The sequence below is a fragment of the Poecilia latipinna genome, unplaced genomic scaffold, assembly GCF_001443285.1.
Source record: "Poecilia latipinna isolate Pla-1442-1.1 unplaced genomic scaffold, P_latipinna-1.0 Scaffold46, whole genome shotgun sequence".
Classification (NCBI taxonomy): Eukaryota; Metazoa; Chordata; class Actinopteri; order Cyprinodontiformes; family Poeciliidae; genus Poecilia; species Poecilia latipinna.
The window spans coordinates 181,098-203,895 of record NW_015112662.1 but is presented as its reverse complement, the minus strand read 5'-3'; the positions used below and the strand labels follow the sequence as shown (position 1 = coordinate 203,895).

The 22,798-nt window shown below is 41.2% G+C and overlaps 4 protein-coding genes across 5 annotated transcripts; 2 read left to right on the top strand and 2 right to left on the bottom strand.

Annotated features, from left to right (window-relative positions):
- Window positions 1–8: 8 nt before the first annotated feature.
- Window positions 9–6,132, bottom strand: psmc2 (proteasome 26S subunit, ATPase 2). The gene is made up of 12 exons (XM_015049619.1): window positions 5,957–6,132; window positions 5,642–5,679; window positions 5,450–5,531; window positions 4,917–5,016; window positions 4,049–4,180; window positions 3,879–3,951; window positions 3,685–3,780; window positions 2,536–2,700; window positions 2,366–2,453; window positions 2,024–2,226; window positions 1,834–1,930; window positions 9–217 (listed from the first exon to the last, which is right to left on the bottom strand). Exons 1-12 carry the CDS (start codon window positions 6,024–6,026, stop codon window positions 60–62), a joined length of 1,302 nt encoding a protein of 433 aa, XP_014905105.1. The 5' UTR covers window positions 6,027–6,132; the 3' UTR covers window positions 9–59.
- A 202-nt stretch (window positions 6,133–6,334) lies between these two features.
- Window positions 6,335–14,429, top strand: dnajc2 (DnaJ (Hsp40) homolog, subfamily C, member 2). The gene is made up of 16 exons (XM_015049594.1): window positions 6,335–6,561; window positions 8,042–8,232; window positions 9,431–9,506; window positions 9,593–9,691; window positions 9,775–9,997; window positions 10,093–10,158; window positions 10,273–10,364; window positions 10,447–10,568; window positions 11,507–11,656; window positions 11,743–11,831; window positions 11,940–12,009; window positions 12,106–12,284; window positions 12,495–12,595; window positions 13,219–13,329; window positions 14,093–14,253; window positions 14,349–14,429. Exons 1-16 carry the CDS (start codon window positions 6,507–6,509, stop codon window positions 14,415–14,417), a joined length of 1,854 nt encoding a protein of 617 aa, XP_014905080.1. The 5' UTR covers window positions 6,335–6,506; the 3' UTR covers window positions 14,418–14,429.
- Window positions 14,430–14,432: 3 nt separating this feature from the next.
- pmpcb (peptidase, mitochondrial processing subunit beta) lies at window positions 14,433–20,347 on the bottom strand. The gene is made up of 13 exons (XM_015049605.1): window positions 20,204–20,347; window positions 18,898–19,035; window positions 18,735–18,821; window positions 18,526–18,655; window positions 18,239–18,437; window positions 18,080–18,159; window positions 17,608–17,720; window positions 16,476–16,619; window positions 16,216–16,376; window positions 16,051–16,136; window positions 15,895–15,983; window positions 14,788–14,863; window positions 14,433–14,599 (listed from the first exon to the last, which is right to left on the bottom strand). Exons 1-13 carry the CDS (start codon window positions 20,330–20,332, stop codon window positions 14,535–14,537), a joined length of 1,497 nt encoding a protein of 498 aa, XP_014905091.1. The 5' UTR covers window positions 20,333–20,347; the 3' UTR covers window positions 14,433–14,534.
- Window positions 20,348–20,665: 318 nt separating this feature from the next.
- phax (phosphorylated adaptor for RNA export) lies at window positions 20,666–22,364 on the top strand. 2 transcript variants are annotated; one of them, XM_015049641.1, is made up of 2 exons: window positions 20,666–20,862; window positions 20,974–22,364. In XM_015049641.1, the coding sequence occupies exon 2, from the start codon at window positions 20,990–20,992 to the stop codon at window positions 22,223–22,225; it is 1,236 nt and encodes a 411-aa protein (XP_014905127.1). In that variant the 5' UTR covers window positions 20,666–20,862; window positions 20,974–20,989; the 3' UTR covers window positions 22,226–22,364. The 2 variants fall into 2 exon arrangements, with proteins under 2 accessions (XP_014905127.1, XP_014905119.1); XM_015049633.1 differs by having other exon boundaries at window positions 20,669–20,862; window positions 20,984–22,364.
- The last annotated feature ends 434 nt before the right edge of the window (window positions 22,365–22,798 follow it).

Below are 22,798 nucleotides of genomic sequence, written 5' to 3'. Positions count from 1 at the left end.
GTTCCAACTTTTTTTTTTTTACGGTGAAACGCCACATCAGAAACACACACACAGTTTCCTCAGTTGTAGGTCATATATCTGGGGGTGGCGCTGAACTTGGCGTAGGATTTGATGACTTTATTCACAGCCTCCAGGAAGTCTTTCTCTGTGGCAATCTTCCTGCGAGCCCTGATGGCGAACATCCCTGCCTCTGTGCACACGCTGCGGATCTCAGCACCTGAAGAAGTCAGAGTGTCAATTAGAGTGTTCTTGGTCTTGCAACAAACCAGTTTCCAGCAGGTAGGATGCGAAATGGTATTAGAGACTGCCTTCTGTTCTGTACCTCAAATTTAAAACCATTTATTATATTTTTATATGTTGCACCTGTGGTTCTGTCCTCTTTTCATTAAATATTCAACTCCTTATCTGTATTTCCCTTCAAAGTAACAACTTTGTTTAAATAAAAGTCGTCAATAGGTAAGTAAAAAACCCACCAACCTACTGTAGTTGGTGTCGCACCAAATGTTACCAACATCAGTGCTAGCAGTAGCAGCGCTGACCGTTCTCTGGGGAGCTTTCGCCACGCTAGGGTATCAAAAGAGTGACATTTCCGGGGCCCGTTTGTGGCTCTTATTAGTAGCTTTGTGCTTTTCACTCTGCATTTTGCTCCCTACGTTCTTACCCCCATAGTGCCAAGCTTTTTGTACAGAATACAAGGGAATATTAGCAGCTAATTAGCGGTAGCAGGCTAGCCGCAACTGCCTCGAGTCGGAACGCAATAAAAATCTGCGCGTGACTCAAACTTATACCTGAGAAATCCCGAGACGGATAAATGTTCATTAGTCACGATTAATTTTTTTTTAAAGTATTTAAGGCCAAAATAAAGCTAATGAATTTAAGATATTTTAAGGACGCGAGGCCATCCTGCATAAGGTGAACCAAGGTGCAGACATCCGGGACGCCGTTTTGTAATAAGCAAATAATCAATACGCCCGGGCTCTGCAGCTGCAGCCAGTTATTGATTAATGCATGAAGCTCTTCAGTTTGCTTCAGACCTTGAAAACATGTTGCCTGTGCGCCAACTAACAGTACTTTGCATAGTCAAACACCAGACTGGACTGGACTAGTCATGGAAAAAGCTAAAGAAAAGGCATCGTTGCTCATTCATCTGAGAAGGTTGATTTCCAACATTGCAAATAAAAACTATTTGCAAAAGAAAACCTACCTCTCCAAGAAAATTACAGTATGACCGGTTTGCCATGTTGCAGCTGCATGAGCTACAACATTCCTGTATTTAATTAGTTCAGCATTTGACAAGGATGAAGTAGCAAAGTCAAATTAATATTACAACATAAAGAACAAATAGAAAGTTTTATAAAAACAGTTAAATTCAGTTAAGTTTCTATGACGTGGTTCTCCGTTAACAGAAACATGTCACTAGACTGCCTCCTACTGCCCACTGACTGACACTACATTTAACTGAACACAGTCATCATGACATAGTGATTCTGTGTTGGTATTAAATTTAGTTGGTATTAAAGGGACAGTATTATTTATTTCCCAGGCACATAGTGCCATTTTATAGCACAATCAAGTAACTATGTTACCATCAGTTGTTATAAAAATGAAGTATATACAAAATATGACTTAAAAGAATTTTGACTTTCCAATTTAACACTTTAAAACTGGACCTCTATAGCTTTATAAAGCCACTACTCTTTCAAACACACAAAACAAGTATGAAATATAACATGACAGATAATATAATAATACTCCCCTTCAAGTAAGTTAATAAAAGAGGAGGTATAACAGGGAAAATATGGTGAAAAGTTCTCACTATGCCGCTGGCCTTACCGGTGCTGTTAGGACAGAGGCGAGCCAAGAGCTCAAAGCGAATGTCTCTCTCCACACTCATAGAGCGGGCATGGATCTTAAATATGTGGGTGCGACCCTGAAACACAGAAAGAAGATTAGTTTCTATGAGAGAGAAAGAGTAACTGAAATCAGCCTGACAGCTTCAGAAAATAAACTCCTAGGCCGTCACCTCCAGGTCAGGCAGGCTGAACTCTATCTTCCTGTCCAGACGTCCAGGCCTCATCAGGGCCGGATCCAGCGTGTCCGGTCTGTTTGTGGCCATCAGCACTTTGATGTTTCCTCGGGGGTCGAAGCCGTCTAACTGGTTGATGAGCTCCAACATGGTCCTCTGGACCTCGTTGTCGCCGCCAGCGCCATCATCAAAACGAGCACCTGGTTGTTTTTACAAAAAACAACAAAAAAGAAGCGTAATTCATCAGAATCTCCTGGACTCATTTTAACCTGGATGGTCCGAGATTCAAGATCACTTTTGCTAAGGATCAACTGGAACAACAATGCGACTCCACCTCACCTCCAATGGCATCAATTTCATCAAAGAAGATCAAACAGGCCTTCTTGGTCCTGGCCATCTCAAACAGCTCTCGCACCATCCTGGCTCCCTGTCGGGCAAACAAACGCGTTAAAACTTCACGAAGAACGACGCCTGCACGGGCGGTTTCAGCTTCGGGCCGGCGAGCTCACCTCTCCGACGTACTTCTGGACCAGCTCGGAGCCGATAACTCTGATGAAACAGGCGTCGGTGCGGTTGGCGACGGCACGAGCGCACAGGGTCTTCCCGGTGCCGGGGGGCCCGAAGAGCAGCACGCCTTTAGGAGGCTCGATTCCCAGGTTGACAAACCTCTCAGGCTGATGAGAAAGAGGACAAGAAAAGTTATCCAACACCTGCTGTAGGAAACCAAAACCCAACATCTTTACATATAGGAAGAATTTTAAAAACCTAAACACAGGGCTGTGGCCAATTTGGTCGCAAATGTGACCTAATTTCTCAATGTTGAGCCTTAAAAAAAAAGTCCCTGTGGTTTAACTACAGACACACACTAGACCCACATTGTGGTCTAAAACAATAACATTGGAGTTGATTTGACATTTACTATATTGTTAATCACAATTGTTTTGTGATTTTTTTTTTTTGTGGTGTTTACTTTACAAATATTTTCACTATTTTTTTCCTTTATTACACCCCTTCCAAAATCTACATATAGAAGAGAAAAAAATGACAAAACAACAAGCAGACTGGACATGTAAACCTTTTTATTCTTTAAGAACTTCAGTATCTTGATTTTTGCTACTCGCCATATCAGACTAACTTATCAGTAAAGCTGGCAGCAGTGTTAGAAGAAAGAAATGCTGCCACCTGCAGGTGGGAGTTAGCAGTAACTTAAAAGCAGCACGTTTAACTCAATTATGCATTAGCCTGAAAAATGCAGCGACCTGTTGACTGTGTGTGAATTTAGGTGACTGAAGAATCACAAAAACAAATTTATAACAACAAAATATACCAACAGCTACAATTTGAAAGATTTGTAGTTCAAACTGATGCCAAGTAATTGAGCCACACGTTTATTGTGAAATTATTTGCAGGTTTAGGCAAATAATTAAGAATGTAAATTTTTAAAAAAAATTATAACTTTTCTCTTGATGTGAAGAAATCTTAATTGTTCCCAGATTAACAAAATGTCTAACTTGAACATTTGTTAACAGACAATAACTCACTCATTGATGCAACTGTTCCAGAATATTGGATGTACTTGGTTATTAAGTCTGATCAGGTCTCTGGCAACATAATAACTGATAAGGAAGTAGTTAATAAATGTAGTTATCAATACTTACATGGAGCAGCGGCGTTTCCACCACTTCTCTCAGCTTCTCGATCTGCTCTTTACATCCTCCCACGTCGCTGTAAGTCACATCAGGCTTCTCCTCCACCTGCAGCAGCACACAGAGTCATCAGAATCACATCACAACAAACTGAAATACTTTCATTAGATGTTTTTCTCATAAAATAATTTGTGAGAGTTCTCCACCTGCATCATAGTGACAGTGGGGTCGATTTTTGGAGGCAGAGGAATGTGGATCTGGTATTTGTTCCTGTCGACCCTAAAGGAAGAGGAGGGATGGGGAATTTTAGCAGGCCTGTTCCAACAGAAATCCCCCTTTTTTTTTGTGACCTGGAGGCATCCAGGCGGCTCCTCACCCGACTCTCATGCCCTCCTCGATGTCGGTTGGAGCCACCTGGTCACTCAGGTCCACCACAAACTTGGCAAACTGCTTCACGTTGATGATGTATTTGGGATCCTCGGAGTCTGCGTTGATGATCTTCGTGCATCTATTTGAAGAAACGTGAAAACAGAGAATTCATCAGGACATTAGCACCTTTGATTTATTTCTATTTATTTCTTGCACACTTGCAACAACACACTTTAGTGTGGAAGTTGAAACAAATTGACAAAGACCAAGTCATCTGCGATTATTATCCCTACCTTGTTACGAAGTGAAATCAGAGACCTATGTTTACAGATAGTTACTAATGTAAGATGCAAAAGTACATTTAAAACGTGTTTGCTTTGAAATAACAGGAATAACAGTGACTGCTCTGTCTCTCTCTCTCACATACAATATAAATTATTAAAGACCAGTCACAGCATGAAAGATAGAAAGAAATATTTTGAATTAAAGTTCCTCAAAGGAAATCAAAATCAACCAAACTCTGAATAGACAGGATAAAGCTTTATAGAAACAGTAAAAAAATAAAAAATTGAGCCATAAAGTTCTGAGTGATGCAGTAGAAATAACCATTCATGTCATTTTTGTAGTCTTTGTATGTTTCATAACAAATTAAAAACATTCAAACTGAAATTGATTCCTTTAATAATAAAAATAGCTTTTGGAAACATGGAGGGGTATTTATAAATGTTATGTGAGGGGAATTGGCAGATCTGATGCTTTAAGATGGTAACACAGAGCTGAACTACCTATAGTGAATCAGTAGTTTATCTCATCATGCCAGACAAAAAGGAGACTTTAAATTACAATATTAAAAAACTAAAGCACTGCTAGCTTACCTTGCGACCTGCAGCGGCTGTTCACTCTGAAGAGTCTGTTTGTCAGCAGCCAGATCCCAGAGCGCTGGAGGAGCCAGGCCTGTGTCTGACTCTTTAATGCCTGTCAAATAAGAATTACAAAATTATGATACCACTCATACCCAACAAATGTGGATTTATACGAAACCAGCAGAAATTCTCCTCCTGCACTGCATTAGATTTCTAAGAGGAATTTCTGAAAGTGTAATAATTCTGCATGTTTGCGGCATTTCAAGTGGTGATACACGATATTGTCGCCAACATCAGTATTAGACGATACTAGTCATTTTTTTACACATCGGTATAGGCCTGGTAAACGAAACCGGAAAAATATTAAGAACCGATATTGGTTTTTATCTTGTTGCCATTTGTTTCTAGTCTTTTGTTTGTTTGTTTTCCTCAACAGTGTCGAAACGGCAGAGAACAATATACACAATAAGTGTAAGTGTCGGTTGTAGTCAATAAAAGATCGTTAGTATTTATTTTCCATATGCCATGTGAGTGCCATTACGTACCCGTCAGCTCGTTGATTTTTTTCAGAAGCTGCTGAATGTCATCTTCCACCTGTTTGATCTGTCTGGAGTACGTGCTTTGGCCCTAGATACAAACACAAACACAGTCAAAACCAGATGGAATCAATACCAAACTGCCTCCAAATGTTACTAAAACCGGTTTAACAACCAACGTTTCAGGTTGTAAATACTTACATATGTTTTGAGCAAAGCGATGTCTCCTTCATCCAGAGCTGTGGTGGTAAATGAAAAACATGAATGAGTTTGCATTCTGACCTCGGCAGCTAGCCGAGTCGCTTTGGTGACAACAGGGAAAAGAATTCGTTTCAATGCAACACTTTTCTTTAATCGGAAAACCGTGTCAAAAGGACAATATGATGAAAACGATAATCTTAGCGGAGGCCTGGAATATTTATTTGTTAACAAGCTAAGCTAATGTTGGCTAAACCAGCTATGCCCGAAGCTTCCTTGTTTATTTTAAAAACATGTACACATGTATAAATTAAAAACCTCTGATGGGGGCGTCTTCCTTTTCCTCTTCCTTAATCTTCCTTTGATCATCTCCCAAATAATCCGGCATATTTAATATAGAAATAAAATGTTTTTGTCAAAGAAAAATGGAACGGCTTCTGCAGCTAAACTGTACAATTACACAGCAGCTTTTAAGTTCCGCTACACACCGGAAATACAAGTCGGACTTATATTGGAGACACTGAATATTTCAGAACTGATTTAGTAACATTATCAGCATAACAAATTATCACGAAAAATATATATTTATGTGTATACCTAATAAATCTGGTTAATTTTGCATAATAGTATTATTATAGAAAATAATTTATTAAAATAACCAGCAGCGGAACTGACAGTGTAAGATCACTTTGCAAACACGGAGTGATTTCGTGGCGAGGCGTCGCGGCTTGTTCCCGGACTGGCAGCATCTGCACCAGGAGGCCCATGTGGAGCGGCAGTGAGCGGGCCGCAGACCTCAGCACCTTAGCGGTCTCTCCTTTCAGTGTTTCGTCTCGTGAATGTGTGCTGCCGTCGCCATTGTTCCAGGATGCTGCTAGAGGCGAGGGACGACGACGAGACGACAGTGTTTAAAGCGGCTGCCGGTAAGCAGCGACACAGAGGCCACATTAAAACAGCTAGCCAACTTCAAGCTACTCCTGTTACTCATTACAGCCTGACTTGTTTCTAAATATACCGCGGCAATTAAACTGAGTAAATGGGCGCGTTTTAAGGCTGTAATTTTGAGACTTTTTTCTAGTTGGCTTCTGGTTAAACCATTTTTCCCGTGTTGCATAATATTTCCAACTGGCTATCCTCTGATTGTCACGTTTGTCCTACTAATTAATAGGAGCAGTTTTCTTAATTCACTCAGGCTAGCAGATTACTCTGCAAGCTAGAAAAAGGAAGAAAAAAAAAAAACATCTTGCATATTTTCTTTGTTGGCGTCTGCACTGATCTGAGCTGTTGTCTGAAACTGAAACTTACTAAAGGCAATAAAAAATCAGGGAATGTTCAAGCCAAACCAGCAGACATCATGTTACACCCTCTACTTTCCGGTTAATTCCCGTAGTCCTGCTGAAACGCGTAGATTAAAAAAAAAAAAAAGTTTTCCCTCGAGGCACAGCGGGATTGAAGCTAGGGAACATCCAGATATTTTCCTATGAAGGTTTTTTAGTTTGCATTGGAATAAAAAATCACAAAGTTTGAAAATACTAAATGTAAATGCTATTTTATTTAAAATATGTTGACCTGATGCCTTCATTTAGCCATGTAAATGTTCCTTTTACATTCATCTTATTTAATACTTGCCCAACTAATGATTTGAAATCATAATATTGCCTCCATATTCTGTACTACATTTTCAGTTCAGAATTAAAATAAACATTACAGGATAAAGGCATTGCTATTAATTAATTTAGGGTGACCCTAAACTTTTTTTCAGTTGGTATTAGGCTTGTCTCGGTAAAAAGATTTTACCGGACAATAAATTGTCCCCAAAATTACTGCGATACACGATAATATTGTGAATTTGAGACCATTTTCAACTGATCTAATAATGATAAAGGCTGATTAATGCAAGTATGCCCAATCAAGAATAAAACAAACTAAAATTCTTAAAGAACATTTGACACTGAAACTGGAAAACACTTCAAATATTCAAAATAAACGACCAAAACAACAAAAATTAAGACTGATTATGAACACTCTGTATTATTCAGCTTAGATGGGGAAAACAGACAAACTCAGTACTTCGTACGAGGTGTCAAACGTTTGCAGCGTTTCTCAAAGTGGTGGCTTTTTGGCAATATTCCATAATAACCAGATGGAAATTATCGCACTCATTTTAATTTATATTCATATTACTTGTGGCAGGCGTTAGATGATTGGCTGCTTATTGTGACAGGCGTTCTTGGTATTTACACTGACGCGAAACTGCAACAGAAAAAAAAAAATGCTGTAATTGTAAGTAATAATATCCATACAAACCAGTCCATTTTCAGCCAGTCAGAACTTTACTCTTATTTTTTTCCTGTGCATTTAAAGCCAACCAGTTTTCCTCACTACTTCTGTGAAAACCCACAGCTTCTGTGCAGGTTCTGGTGGAGCCGGTGGGTCGGTGGTTTGAGGCCTACATCAGGAGGAGAAGCAGAAATGTGTCGGCCTCCTTTCAAGAGCTGGAGGAAGAAGAGGAGTCCTCAGAAGAGTCGGAGGATGAGGAGTTACAGCTGGAGGAGCACCCGATGCTCCGAACACTGGATCCTAAAGACTGGAAGGTACCAGACAGGAAGTGGAGGGCCACCGCCGCCGCTGCAGCAGCAATGTTAGAGTTGAGGAAACCAGTTAGACATTTATTTCCTCTCCAGCTTTTAAATAGAAAGTTTATTTTCCCATATCTATACCTTTTTTTTTTTTTACAATCTGTAATGCATTTAGTTGATTTTATTTGATTAAAAATAACAAATTTTACCAAAAGTTTAAAACCAAACAGCTGGTGTATGAAAGGCGTCCATATTTCTTCTATTGAGAGGTTTAATGTCTGATAAGTTGTCCCTGAAATTATTGTGATAAATGATAATAATGTTATCACAATAATATTGTTATAATGGAGATTTTTAAAAGACTCAATTTGTCAGTGTATTAGGAAGTGGCTGAAAAAGGCTTAAAAATCTAGACTAGATCTATTTTTTTTTGTCTTTGAATCATGTTCATTATTGATATTGGTTCAGAATTTCTTGAACTTAATTGACTAATGTGTCATATTTTTTATTCTTAACTTGTATATTGATACCAAGATGAATATTTTTTCATTTACACTAATAAAATGGGTCCAGGATATAATCTTTATTTCAAAAATAGTATTGATAACTTTTTATTGCCAATATTAAAGATAAGGATGCACTGATTGGTTTTTCACTAACAGACACAGAATTCTGGTCTTTGAAGTCTGGCATAATATTTTCAATTCAAAACGTAACAAAACGAAGGAATGTGTTTAACATTGTCAAACAGAGATAGAAGATTTTAATCCAACAAAAATTAAGGAATTATCCCTATTTATGGAGCAAAGCATATTTCCTTAACCACCTTCTTTTTTATGAAAAAAAGCTATCGGAGAGTTTCAAAAAGTTTGTTGTGATACATTTATTTACGTAGGAGGAAAAACTTCTTATTTTTCCCCCGCATTTGGCCTGCCAGTCACCGATTGGTGCTAATCCATGGCAAATTGTCCCATTCTAATCTCTTTGGTCTGTTTGATTGGCCCATCTCTAATTTTAGCCTGAGAACTGTCCAAATGATTCCATCTGATCAAATTAGGAAGATTTACAGAAAGAGAGTTTCATCATCAGCATATAAGGAAATCCTATAATCTAATTGTGTGTGTTTTACACCAGAGGAGCCTGTGTGTGTCTTTTAATTACAAGAGTGTGAGTCTGTGCCGCCGATCTGAACCCTGTTTATCTGATTTGGCAGAATCAGGATCACTACGCTGTCCTCGGTCTGCCACACTTGCGGTATAAAGCCACGCAGAAACAGATCAAAGCGGCCCGTAAGTACTCCTCCTCTAACGTCGCGGCTCATTTGTCTGGATGCGTGTGAAGATGATGTCTAATAACCGCCGCCGTTTCTCTGCAGACAAATCAATTGTGTTGAAGCACCATCCTGACAAAAGGAAAGCGGCAGGAGAACAGATCGTTGAAGGAGACAATGACTACTTTACCTGTATAACTAAAGGTGCCCAACTCTTCCGCAAATTAAAGCCATCAGAGTCCCGATGGCGTGTCCTGATCCCAGCCCTTTTCCATTTTGCGCCTTAGCTATCGAAATCCTGTCGGACCCGGTGAAGAGAAGAGCCTTCGACAGCGTGGATCCAACCTTCGACAATAGCGTGCCGTCCAAAAGCGAAGGCAAGGAGAGCTTTTTTGAGGTGTTTGCTCCTGTTTTTGAGCGAAATGCCAGATGGTCTTCCAAAAAGCACGGGCCCTCTCTAGGAACTATGGACTCGTCGTTTGAAGAAGTAGACAATTTTTACTCCTTTTGGTAGGCGGAGAAGGGTTTTTTTTTTTGTGTTGTCTTTTTTCCCCCATGAAGTCTGATGTGTGGAAAGCCTTATAAATAATTTCTACTTTTTCCAGGTATAACTTTGACTCATGGAGGGAATTCTCTTACTTAGACGAAGAGGAAAAGGAGAAAGCTGAATGGTAAGCTGATAACAAAATCCCAACGTCTGGTTAGGTTCTAGTTGAAATTCATAAGCTGGACTTCAGAACTTGTGAAGTCCCGTGTTTTAACCTGAGAATCGTTCCGGTCCTCAGTCGAGACGAAAGGAGATGGATCGAGAAGCAGAACCGAGCTTCCAGAGCGCAGAGGAAAAAGGAGGAGATGAACAGAATACGCACGCTAGTTGGTACAGCCTCTCCACCGCCACACAAACACCGCAAACCTTGATTTACAAGCGCGAGCGAATAATTGACGTCGTTTCGCTGCAGATACGGCCTACAGCTGTGACCCTAGAATAAAGAAATTCAAAGAGGAAGAAAAAGCCAGGAAAGAGGCGGAGAAGAAAGCAAAGGCTGAAGCCAAGAAGAAAGAGCAGGAGGAGAAGGAGAGAGTAAGTGAAAGCTGCTCGCTGTGGTCAGGATGCATCAAATCAAAGATTCCTGCTTTTATCAAAATAGTTTTTGAAGCAGTAAAGTGTGCAGTTGGTTGACCACACAGCATGCAACTGATTTGTAGGAAAGTGTTTGATACGTTGCTTAGCAACGGTGGTCACTTTGAAGGGGAGCTTCTACGGCGTCTACTGCCATAAATGTATCAGGTAACGTTAAACTCCTTCACATGCTGGTTATTGTATTAATATTAGCGCCACACTTAACATATTCAGTACATTATGACATGGGTTCAGATGACGCTCTTTTCTCACAATAAAAGCATCTTTTGAAAATAAAATGTCAACATTTTCATCAGACCCGCACTGAATGGATTTTTTTTTTTGTTATTGGTCTGATGTATTATTCAAATCTTAAATGTCATGTTTTCATTTAGCTGTTGGCAACACATCATTAACATAAAAAGCTTTAAAACATCAGTTTGTGGAGAATTAACATATATAATGTTTAACTTGTGAGCTAAGTTGTATTCTCTCACTTTTAGCCTCCTCTTTCACTGAGGCCGTCAGGAATAAAAATAAAGTAATTAAATAAAATAAATCACCTGAGCTGGTTGTTTTCCACAGCTGAGTCCTGAAAAGTCCAAATTCACATTTGTCTGCACACAAACCGTTGATGTGCAAACCGTTGCGTTTCACATCAAGACGTTCATTTGGCAGAGATTTTTATTTTTCGAGCCAGTTGGACTCGAATGCAACATGGTGCATTTTTGGAATGAGGTTATTTAATAACTGTGAGAATTGAATCAGTAAGTGATGGCGATTACAAAATCTGTATCGCTAAATTCTGATCAATTCCCTTCCTTATTTTTAGGTCACAAGCTTGTTACACATTCAGTTTTTATTTAATTTAATTTTTTTATTAATTGAATTTGTTCCAGGTTCGGCAGGCAGAGCTGGAGGCGGCTCGTCTGGCGAAGGAGAAGGAGGAAGAGGAGGCCCGACAAGCCGCCCAGCAGGCCAAGAAGGAGAAGGAGATCCAGAAGAAAGCCATCAAGAAGGAGAGGCAGAAACTCAGGACCACATGCAAGGTGAACCAACGAGCATGATGGGAGTTTTTTTTTTGACTGAAACTATGGAATAATTTTTTAACGGTTCCTGTTTTCTCCTCCTACAGAACTGGAATTACTTTGCTGACAGTGAAGCTGACAGCGTGAAAATGATGGAGGAGGTGGAGAAGCTCTGTGACCGTCTGGAGCTGACAAGGTTCAGTGAACTACCACACAGCTGCAGCTGTTCACATTTCATTTGTACTCGATTGATCTTCAGATAGAATGTGTCCCAAACTGGAGCTTCATGATGTTTTTGTTTCAGTCTGCAGAGTCTGAATGAGATCCTGGCCTCGGCTTCAAAGGAGGACAGCAAGGCCGCAGTGGAGAAGCAGGTAGAAACGTCTTAGCTGTGTCTGAAGAGCTCAATAGATTCCACCTAATTCAACTATTTGACACATTTCTTTTTGCGTGTGTGTGTGTTCTTTAAGGTAGAGGAAGTGAACGCCCAACTGCAGAAGGAGAAGGATGCCGAGGTTCAGGCCCGGCAGGCGGCCCGGAGCGCCGAGCAGGCCAGCGGTGGGGGCGGCGGAGGGAAGGGCTGGAACGAGGACGACCTCCAGCTGCTCATCAAAGCGGTCAACCTGTTCCCTGCTGGAACCAACGCCAGGTAGGCTGGGCAGAAAACGCTCAAACGACGCCCTGCAAAATGATGTCCAGCCACAGGCGGTGTGTGTTGCTGGGTTTTTGTAACTGATGTCGCTCCAAGTTGTGGTTTTACTCAAGAAATTTGAGACTGCTGTTTCTGTTTTGAAGAGGTGCTGTGAGCTTATCACCATCACTTTTCTTGTGTTTTAATATTTACTGTTTTGTCCTTTAGGTGGGAAGTTATCGCTAACTACATGAACCTGCACTCCACCAGCGGGATGAAGAGGACAGCCAAAGACGTCATTAACAAAGCCAAGAATCTTCAGAAGCTCGGTAAGATTACACAGGAAGAGGAGCAAAACGAAGGTCACGCTACTCTGTCATCTCAATAGAAACAAATACAAATAATTAATAATTAAAAAAATATATTTTTTTTGATGTTTTGTTTCCGAGCTATTTTTTTCATGCAGATGCGGTCTTTTTTTTTTTTTTTTAGTTGGGAGCTTATGAAACATTATGGATTTTAATACAAGGTTCCTCAGCAGACATGAATATTTTGGGAAAGCATTTGCATTTTAGAGTTTCCCAATTCTAGGTGTGAAAAAAAGATCCCCCCCACAAAAACCTTTTTTTTTTTTTTTTTATAACTTTATTTTTATTTTTGTTGGTGTTATTAGAGTACACTCAAGAAGAAAGGTCAAACAATACATAGAAATTATAAAAGACAAAAAATACAGAACAATCGAAACAAAAATCACACACCATATCCAATTCATATCCAAAATTAGTCCTGTATTGTTGATGTGAAGTTTGCACCTTTTTGGCTGCCGCCAACAGAATTTTTAACAAATAAGTCATTATTAAGTACAATAGTAGGTGAACATTGGGCAGTGTCATTAAAAACTAATAAAACAGTTGATCAGAGTATAAAAAGGTGATGTTGTGATCCCCCTCAGATCCACTACAGAAAGATGAGATCAACAGAAAGGCCTATGAGAAGTTCAAGAAGGAGCACACATCGGTGCCGCCCTCCATAGACAACGCCTTGCCCTCAGAGAGGTTTGATGGTAAGTGGATTTCACCGGAGAACAAAGAGCCATCATTGTGTAGATCCACGGCGTTATTTATTGGCAACGTTTTTGTTTTTTCAAAGAAAATGGGTGGATGGATCGTTTGTGCTATTAAATATTCACTATTCAAGTTTTGCTAATGCTCAGCAACTTGCTTGTAAAAATGCTTTTCCTCAGTGAGAATACCATCAGTATACTCAGTATGCCGAGTCCTTTTTGCTAATTTTTTTACATCGTACTACAGACATTTTTGCCAATTTTTTTTAACTTTTACCCATTTTGAATGTCATGACGCATAATATATTACAATGAACTTAAATGAGACATAGTATATAGTGTTAGCTTCAGAGATGCTATGCTGCGTCAAATGAATTTAAGAGACTAATTTTTCATCAAAATTGAACTCATAAGAAGACATATTGTATATAGTATATCAGAAAGGGCTCAAATGAAACAGTATAGTGTAGAGAGATTTGTTTAAGAATTTCTCATCAATTAAATTTAAGGAAAAAGATGAAAGTTTGATGGATTTTGGTACCTGGGTTCTTGCACTCAGTCTTTAGTCACTACATTTTTGCTTCCATTTTCTTGGTCTGTTAAGCTATTTCTAGTTTTTAGAGAAAGAAAAAAGCCAAGATACAGAATTGAGATTTAAATTGCAGATATTTCAGTCTACTTATGTGCAACATTTAACACACTCTGTAATTTAGGTCAAATGCCACAACAGTCGTCACAAACGAGTTGATTTGTGATGTTTCAGCCACAGGAAGTGATGGGAACGCTGCCCCCTGGACCACAGAGGAGCAGAAACTTCTAGAACAAGCTCTGAAGACCTACCCTGTAAACACTCCTGAGCGCTGGGAGAAGATTGCTGGTGCCGTTCCTGAACGAAGCAAGAAGGACTGTATGAAGAGGTACAAGGTATGATCATCCAAACCGGTGGTATTCACTGTCTTTGTCATTGAATGCGAGTCTTAAAATGTATTGCTAACTAAATATTTCTGTTTGTCTGACAGGAACTAGTGGAGATGGTCAAAGCCAAGAAAGCTGCTCAGGAACAAGTGGCAGCCAAGAATAAAAAATGACACCAACCATGAGGATAGAATATGTGTTATTTTAATGTTATTGTGTTATTCTTTATTTTATAATAAAAACAAAAACTAGACCCAAGACTTAAATATGTGTGTGCAGTTGACAGTTCCTCAGCTTCTCATCCAGAACATCCCACTGCGGATCTGGTTGTAGTCTGGTAGCTGTTCTATTGGACCTGCAACACGAAAAAAAATGTTTGTAGTTTGAGAAAGACTCGATACATTTTGTATAATCACTAAAGTATATCACTTTAAATATTTACACCTTATGCTTGAAACCTCACCAAAACTGCTGTATAGACTGAGCATTTTTGCCATTTTTAGTTTTTTCACTTGGAATGAAAATTTTAAAAGTGCAACATACCAACAGCTGCAATGGCAGGAGCCCTGTTGTAGATGTATTTGGTGCAGACCTCCTTGATGGTGTTGGCATCAATGGCCTGTGACAAAAAATATTACATGTAATATTATCAGATATTTAATCATTTTAACAATTTCGCCAAACTGGCTACTGTCATCCCAACAAATACTTCAGTGCAAGTCAATGAGGACACTGCTGTTCTAAATGACAGTAAGGGGTTAAAACATTGATTGTAGCTAAGGAAACTGGGTCTTTTGCATTTTCTCAGTTGCTTTATTTTTGTATTCATGTAACAAGTAGCAACGCTATACAGGTTGATATTTTCCATACGTAACCATCTCTGGCTAACAGAATAGTCAGGAAAAATGGACATTTTCCACTGGCAGGAAGTGTTGTGGATAGCCTTGGTATTGTCACAAGATATGAACCATTTGGTTGAAAATGATAGGGATTTAAATAATCACTTGTTACAAAGGTTTGAGGAGTATAAAGCCACATCTGTATTGTCCGGACTATAAGGTGCACTGCTGATTTTTGAGAAAATTTAAGGCCTTTAGGTGCGCCTTACAGTCCGTAAAATACGTTAAGTCAAAATCACCAAAACTGGACAGACTGGAAGGCTTTTCCTCATGGATCTATACTGCTTCATCCACTGTTCAGGCTGGTGGTGTGGGGGAAATACTTTATAATCTCAAATTGGGCCCTAAAGAGCAGCATGTAAACACCAAATCTTAAATATTGTTTGACTATGTCCATCACTATCACCACAGTGTAGCAATCCTCTGGTGGCTACTTCTAATAAAAATGTTCCATGTTTAAGTATGTTAAGCATGGAATGAACCATACACAGCTATGCCAATCTACCTTTGAGATGTAGAGCAAGAGATTCACATCATGGATATTCAACTGACAAATCTATAGTGACTATTGGCATCAGGTCACTGTGGACCAAACACTGAATGTTTCAGATATTGTCAAGTTTACGTAACAAACGACTAAAACATCCAACAAGAGAGAGGGCAATGAATCTGTGTGATTGTTTATCTCTATAAAGGACTCTACAGGCAGCTGCATCAACTAGCTGCCTGAAGGTTCATCAAAGTAACTCACGTCAATCCGGGCCTCCAGTTCATGCAGAGGTATCCGCCGGCTGTAGCACAGCATCTGTCTGCCAATGTCCTCGCAGATTGGGGTGGATCCTGTGGGGAACCGATCAGAGTTAACTCAAGCGACATGTCTGCACGGTCCTCCATCGGGCCGACCTACCATCGAGATGCAGGAGCATGTTGGTCTTGAGCAGATTCTTGGCCCGAGCCACCTCGCTTTCTGTCACGCTCGTACAGAGAGACATCCTGTCGAGGAGCAACCGTCGGCGTTACGTTTCTGACTTCAACCCGTCCCTTTCGTTCTAGTCTGCGTTTGCGTGCTCACCATTCCATCTGAGTGAAGTGCATCATGTCGCTGATGGTGCCCGGCTCACACACCATGTAGAGGCCCCACAGGCCCGTGTCCGTGTAGCAGGTGTTGAAGGACTGGAAGCTGTGGCACAGGTTTCCCTGACAGGCCATCTGGGCCAGCTTACTGGACAGATTCTGAGGACACAACCTGACTTCAACCATCAGCCTCACCTGGTCCCTCACACATTTTTACTGTTTGGAAACAGAACATTTGAAATCTTCCTTGATACTCACCACACCGCCACCAAACGAGCGGTCCCAGTTTCCTATCAGGGTGTTGGCCACCATCAGAGGAATGGTGTCTGGGTGAGACCACCCGACCGCTTCCACAGCAATGGCGATGTGAGCCAGGGGCATTTTATCGTCGCGCACGCGGATCTGGAACAGAAGCAGACCGACCGGCGGTTTCTCTACAGGGTTCCAACACAACATCAACAAGCAAAAAGAAAAATTGGATTTTAAGCTCTCAGACTTTATGTCTTCTTCCAGAATCTTAAAGCTTAAACTGTAAGGTTTTGGAGACAAAAAAAGGCTTTTTACACTGATAATATCCAGATTACCTTCATTTTTGCTACATCAAGATCTGGGGTTTTTGTCCAACTTTGTGATTTTGAGTTGCAAACTGGACTTAAGATTCTTGAACTGAATTCAGTCCAAATGCCATGAAACTGGAATTCAGATTTTTTTTTTTCTTTCCTTTTGGAATTTTGTTACCTGAAGATTCCTATCACTGATTTGTCCAACCTTGGTTAACCCATCAGCCAAAAAGAAGTGTAATAGTCCACACTGCCAAATCTAAAGCGTCTGGTCTGAGTTATTTCAAGATTTATGGAAGATAAACAGACATGTTTTCTATTCCTGTTTTTCTACGATGTTAAAAAAAGGAAAAAACTGGAAACTGACATTTTTTTAATGGGAAGACCATCAGATCCCTGTCTCCTGGTGTTTCTCTTAGAGAGTAACACAGCACTGCCTCTCCCCCACTTGTTGCTTCACACTCCTCTTCAGAAAACTGAAAAAACTCATATCCTTTGCTTACAAGAAAGACAAAATCAACTGTTTTGAAATCTCTAAAGTTGTGAACGACAGAGTGCTTCACCCTGGAGACCAAAGGAGAACCAGCCATTATGTTCATTAAGGCAGCTTAGTTTTAAAAGTACAAGTGGAAATATGCAAACACCAGCAAAAACCATCAGACTGCCTCTTCCATCCGAGGTAAAACCTCAGACTTGGGCATACAAATACTTGGCACAAACATTCCAAGTGTCCATCTTGGAATATTGTAAACCATTTTAAATGCAACAAAAAGGCCAGCAGAGAGCCAAAATGACTGGTTTTATTCATATAAATGAAGACAGCTTCCTACCTCACTTCCTGTGAAGTGGCACAGAGGAAGAGCGGGGGCTCCGCCTTGATCCCGGCTGGGAAGTCTTCCAAAGTGAAACTTGGCCAAACTGTGGAGTTCCTGGTGGCAAACACCTGATCAGGAGGAAAGGCAGAAATCTGGGTCAGAGGGGTTTCTGTAGAGAACCAACAAACATCCTCATCTTCTGGAACCGGATCCTATGTCACCACATGTCAGGAGTAAAAGGAATGATTTAAATGAACCCTGATGGGTCAAACCCAAAGTTTGTTGATGGATAAAATTACATTTTAAAAAGTGTATGGTAGAACATGAAACCTTACTGCATGTCTTTGAGAGCGTATGAGAAGAAATTAAGACTAGTTCAATTAATTCTTGATGATTAAACTCATTGAAGTTAGAAAATAAATGTATCCCTAAAGGCCCAGTGGTGTTGCTGCATTCATGGACATGAGAAAGTGTCAGTGAATCAGACCTCCAGCAGCCGCCAATACGATCCTGGGTCCTTTGTAGTGTGTAGTGATGTACTCCACCAGGTCTCCTCTGTTGATCGTCCTGGATACCAAACACACGCACACACACAAAACGATCACTAGGAGTTAGAGTCAGCTACCTGGACTGAAGGTAGTCTTACTTGATGTTCTCAGTGGGGCCCAGGATGGTCCTGCCCAGTGCCGTGGACTGGTACGCTGTGGCGTGCAGGTAGTCAAAAACCACTTCCTGCAGGTTGGTCTCCACTTCCTGCATCTCCCTCAGGATCACGCCTCGCTCCCTCTCGATCTCCGCCTCGCCCAGCATGCTGTTCTGGATGATGTCGGCCAGGATCTCGACAGCTGGGGCAAAAAGAAAACAGACGCCGGCTCAAGAACGGTCGGCTCGGTCCAGCAAACCTTTCCATCGACTGGCTTTCCTATTCCGCACCTCGTGGCAGATCCTTGGAGAAAGCTTTTGCGTAGTAGACCGTCTGCTCCCGGGATGTGTAGGCGTTCAGGTGAGCGCCCATGTTCTCGATCTCCAACTCCAGGTCCAGCTGAGAGCGCTTCCTGGTGCCCTGAGGGACAGTTGGACTCACCGATCAGCTCGCCTGTTTTCCAGGGAGGACGAGGTAGAAAAATTTCGCGCTCTCTCACCTTAAATGCCATATGCTCCAGAAAGTGCGCTGTGCCGTTATTTCTCTCGTTCTCATAGCGACTGCCGGCGTCTATCCATAAGCCCACCTGGAAGGAGGAGTTTATGAATGTTCCTGTCTACCTGGAAATGTTTGGGACTTTAGGCGGAGAACCTTTGACTCACAGTGCAGGTTGTAAGTCCAGAGTCCTCTGAAGCCACCCGGAGACCGTTCTCTAAACTGGTTACTTTGGTTTCAGGGACATTTAGCGCCACCTGCTGAGCGGCCGGAGTAGCCAACAGTCGCTTGGGTCTAACAGGAAGCTGAAGGGGACAGAAGTCAAAGGTGGACTTAGAAATTATTTAGGGAAATCCCTTGCAGATATTTATCAATATTCATATAAACTACAAGCATGAGTTTTATTTACTAATTTATAATTAGGTTTTTCTTAATTATAAGAAATTATTCCAACCAAATTGTTAGTTCTGGGTATTTTATTTTGTAGTAATTATTTATCTTGCCCTTACAACTTTCTTAAATTGTAAAACTTGTTCTTTTAAAATCTTTTAACTTCCTATTTTGGGGCATTTACTTTATTTCGTACTTTAACTGATTCCTGTTGTGGGAAAAAAAGGATCCACACAGCATAATGTCGCCACTACCATGTTTCACCATGGATATGGTGTATAGTGCTAGTTTTCTGTCACACACATGACTTTGTATGCAAGTCAAAAAGTTTGATTTTGGTCTCATCTGACCACAGCAGATTAAATAAATTAAATTAAGACTGCAAATTTTTTTAAAGAAATTTAAACAAGCACTATCAGCTAGCTATGATGTCTACCTAAAATGTTTAAGACCACTTAGCAATTCAAACTTGCTGTCTTTTTTTTTTAGGATAACAATAAGATAAAACCCGAGTATATTTAAAATCATTTGTTCTCACTGATAAATTAAGCAAAGGTCAATATGGAAATGTTTTACATTTTAGGAGGAAATTTTGATAACTTTTTTAATAACCTGTAAACCATTACAAACCCCCCAAAATCCCACAGTCTAAAACCCTTAGTCTCTATATAAGCAACTAGAAATTGCAAGCATTCACAGATAAAGAATAATTTAACTCAACTCTTAAAGTAAGAAGAAAAAGTATATACATGGGATGTGGGGGTTATGGATGCTTTTTGACTTGGGCCCCAAAATTATTAAGCCCCGCCTCTGTAAAACGCAAGTCATGATGATGCTTGATTTAAACAACTTATGTAAGTTTTTAATCATTCAGCACTATAATTAACAGCCATTAGCCACAGCTTTGGTTTATTAATTGTACCAAACCGATGAAGCAGACAGAGACATATTCCTAATTAATAACAAAAAGATCCCGTGAAGCCTTGCCGTCAGGTTTTACTCCGTTATTCTGCGCATAATTGACTACAAGAACAACAACAATGCAGAAACGCAGGAAAGAGACGAATAGCACACTATACTTACCCCGTTAGGATAACGCGTCTTCACTAAATGTCTTTGAAGAAGATATCTCCCAGCTGACGTGAGGCGCTGTAAGGACGCCGCCATACTGCTTATTTTTAACAATGCGCAAGCGTGGGGCCAACGCAACATCCGTCAAGTTTTACATAATAAAACTGGACAAATGTCTACAGTATACAAATTTTTTTTAAATTACATAAACTGTGATGTTGCCTTTCTTCTAAACAATGTTAAAATTGTGTTTAAAAAGTGAATGGTATGATATGTAGTTTTGACAGTCACGAAGATGTAAACAATACCCACATCATGCAGTGCATCTACGGGTCTGTGTAAACATTTTTAGAAAATGTGGAACCCCGTGGTTCATAGTATCTTTGTACTATTTTGTTTTATGTTCTTTCAGATGGAAGCGTTTATCTGATTAACAACTCTCAGCAAACAAATGCATCTAGTAATAATAGTTAACATTTATTTTGAAAGGGTTAGAGCTGGGAAGCGGAAGTACGAGGTTAGCCTAGCGCGAATTTCTTGCATTGTAAGGCGGTACTGTGCTCCAAGTCCATATAGTTGTTGGAGAAACCAAAGTCCTTTTTTATGCAGTGTCCAGCTAGCTACAGCCAGATATTTCAAGGTATCCGGGTGACACTTTAGGTTTGTTTTTGGTGAGTTTAACTTTAATTTCAGCTGTGTTGTTAGCAGCTAACTATGTTGGGGTTAGCTTGAACCGCTGGTCTGAACTTTGGTGCGATACTGAAGACTGTCTGTCTTTGCAGTGGCTTTCAGGAAAACATGGCGGAGCTGATGGACGGTGACCTGGAAGACGGAGAAATTTCCGGCTCCGGCTCGGACTCTGAGATGGGTGGCACTGCGGCCGAACAAGCGCGAGCTCGGGGGCTTTCGGCGTTCAGCGGGGACTCCTTCCAGCACAGACCCGCTACTGTTAACCAGCCTCCCGCCGCCACCTACCGGAGCTCCGCCAAGGCGGCGGAGTCTAGCGACAGTGACGCGGACTCGTCAGACGAGGAGGCCGCTGTGTGGCGTCGAAAGCGGCTAAAGGTGTCAAACGCCCCGCCGCCGGCCGCCTGTCCCTCGCGGTTCGGTCCGCCCCCCGTGTCCGCCTGCGGAGCACCTGGAAGCCGCAAGGTGAACAACATCTGGGGCTCCGTGGTGCAAGAGCAGTGCCAGGATGCCATAACCGCGGAGCTGGGTGTGTTTGGCATGGAGGGCGTCAGCATGGCCAGCAGAAGTGTTGAGACTTATAACTTCGTCTTGGCTCGGAAGATGATGGAGAAGGAGAGGGAGGTGGAGAGGCAGTCTAGGGAGGAAGGAGAGGTGAGCATGCTGGATGCTGATCTGGAGGATTACATGAAAGGCCGAGGGTCAGAGGACAGAGCAGGGTGTGACGCTAAAAGAAAGCGGCCTGCCAAAGACAGAATAGGACCTAAAGCTGAGATGGACATCAAGGGCCGGTATGAGATCACAGAGGACGACCCAGATGATAAGGTGGTGGAGGAGATCGCGTACAGACTGCAGGAGCCAAAGAAGGAACTGATAGAGCGTGTGGTCCAGGTCGTTGGAAAGAAAAAAGCCATAGAACTGCTGGGAGAGACTGCCACGCTGGAGGAAAACGGTGGCATGTACACTATGGATGGGAGCAGGCGGCGAACGCCTGGTGGAGTGTTCCTCAACCTGCTGAAGAACACGCCCAGTGTCAGCAAGACCCAGATCAAGAAGATCTTCCTGGAGGAGTACCAGAGGGACTGCAAGAGCAAGAAGGCGGCGCAGAAGAGAAGGCGACACGTGCTGGCCAAGAAGATGAAGCAGGCCATCGGCACGCTGAACCTGCAGGAGCATGACGATGTCTCCAGGGAGACGTTCGCCAGCGACACCAACAAGGCCTTGGAGTCACTGGAGGAGCCTGCGGAGGGAGAGGAGGAGGGGGAGGAAGAGGCAAAGGAGGAAGCTGCTGCTGGGACTGAGGAGACGCCTGTGGTCTACAACTCTGCAGACCTGGAGGTCTTCTGAGGGGGGATTCCAGCGAGAACAAAAGTAACTATTGACTACAGTGAAAATGGAACATTGAAAGCACTGCATTTTGGAGAATGTCAAACTCTCCGACTCTGGTCTGTTTTTTGTTTGTAATAAAAGAATCTGTGTTGAAATAGTTGTTTTTTTTTGTTCTGGCTTGATATGATCATTGCCTTTAAATAAGTTTTGTCTGAACCTTTGGATGTTTTCTCCAACTACAGTGACCTTTATTATTATATCTGGGTTTGGGTTCTGATCTATTAAACTCATAATGATTCAGTAATATTTAACACAGCCAATGACGGCCTTTCTCAACACTGCCGCAGTTAGGGAAAAAAAACAGCAGTAACTTTGCATCAACAATGCAGCATCTCTGGAATTGTGTTCAGGCATGGCAAACCCCAGGACAAGTAGGAACTATAGTTATTGCAGTCCCGACAAAAGTCCACTAGATGGCAGACATGCTACTTATCAAAGTACATAACATCTCCTTGAACGTTTTACATTTTGTCAACCTTGTATTTTAATAAATCTTTGCAATTAACAGTACATACAGACAAGAGCAGAAAA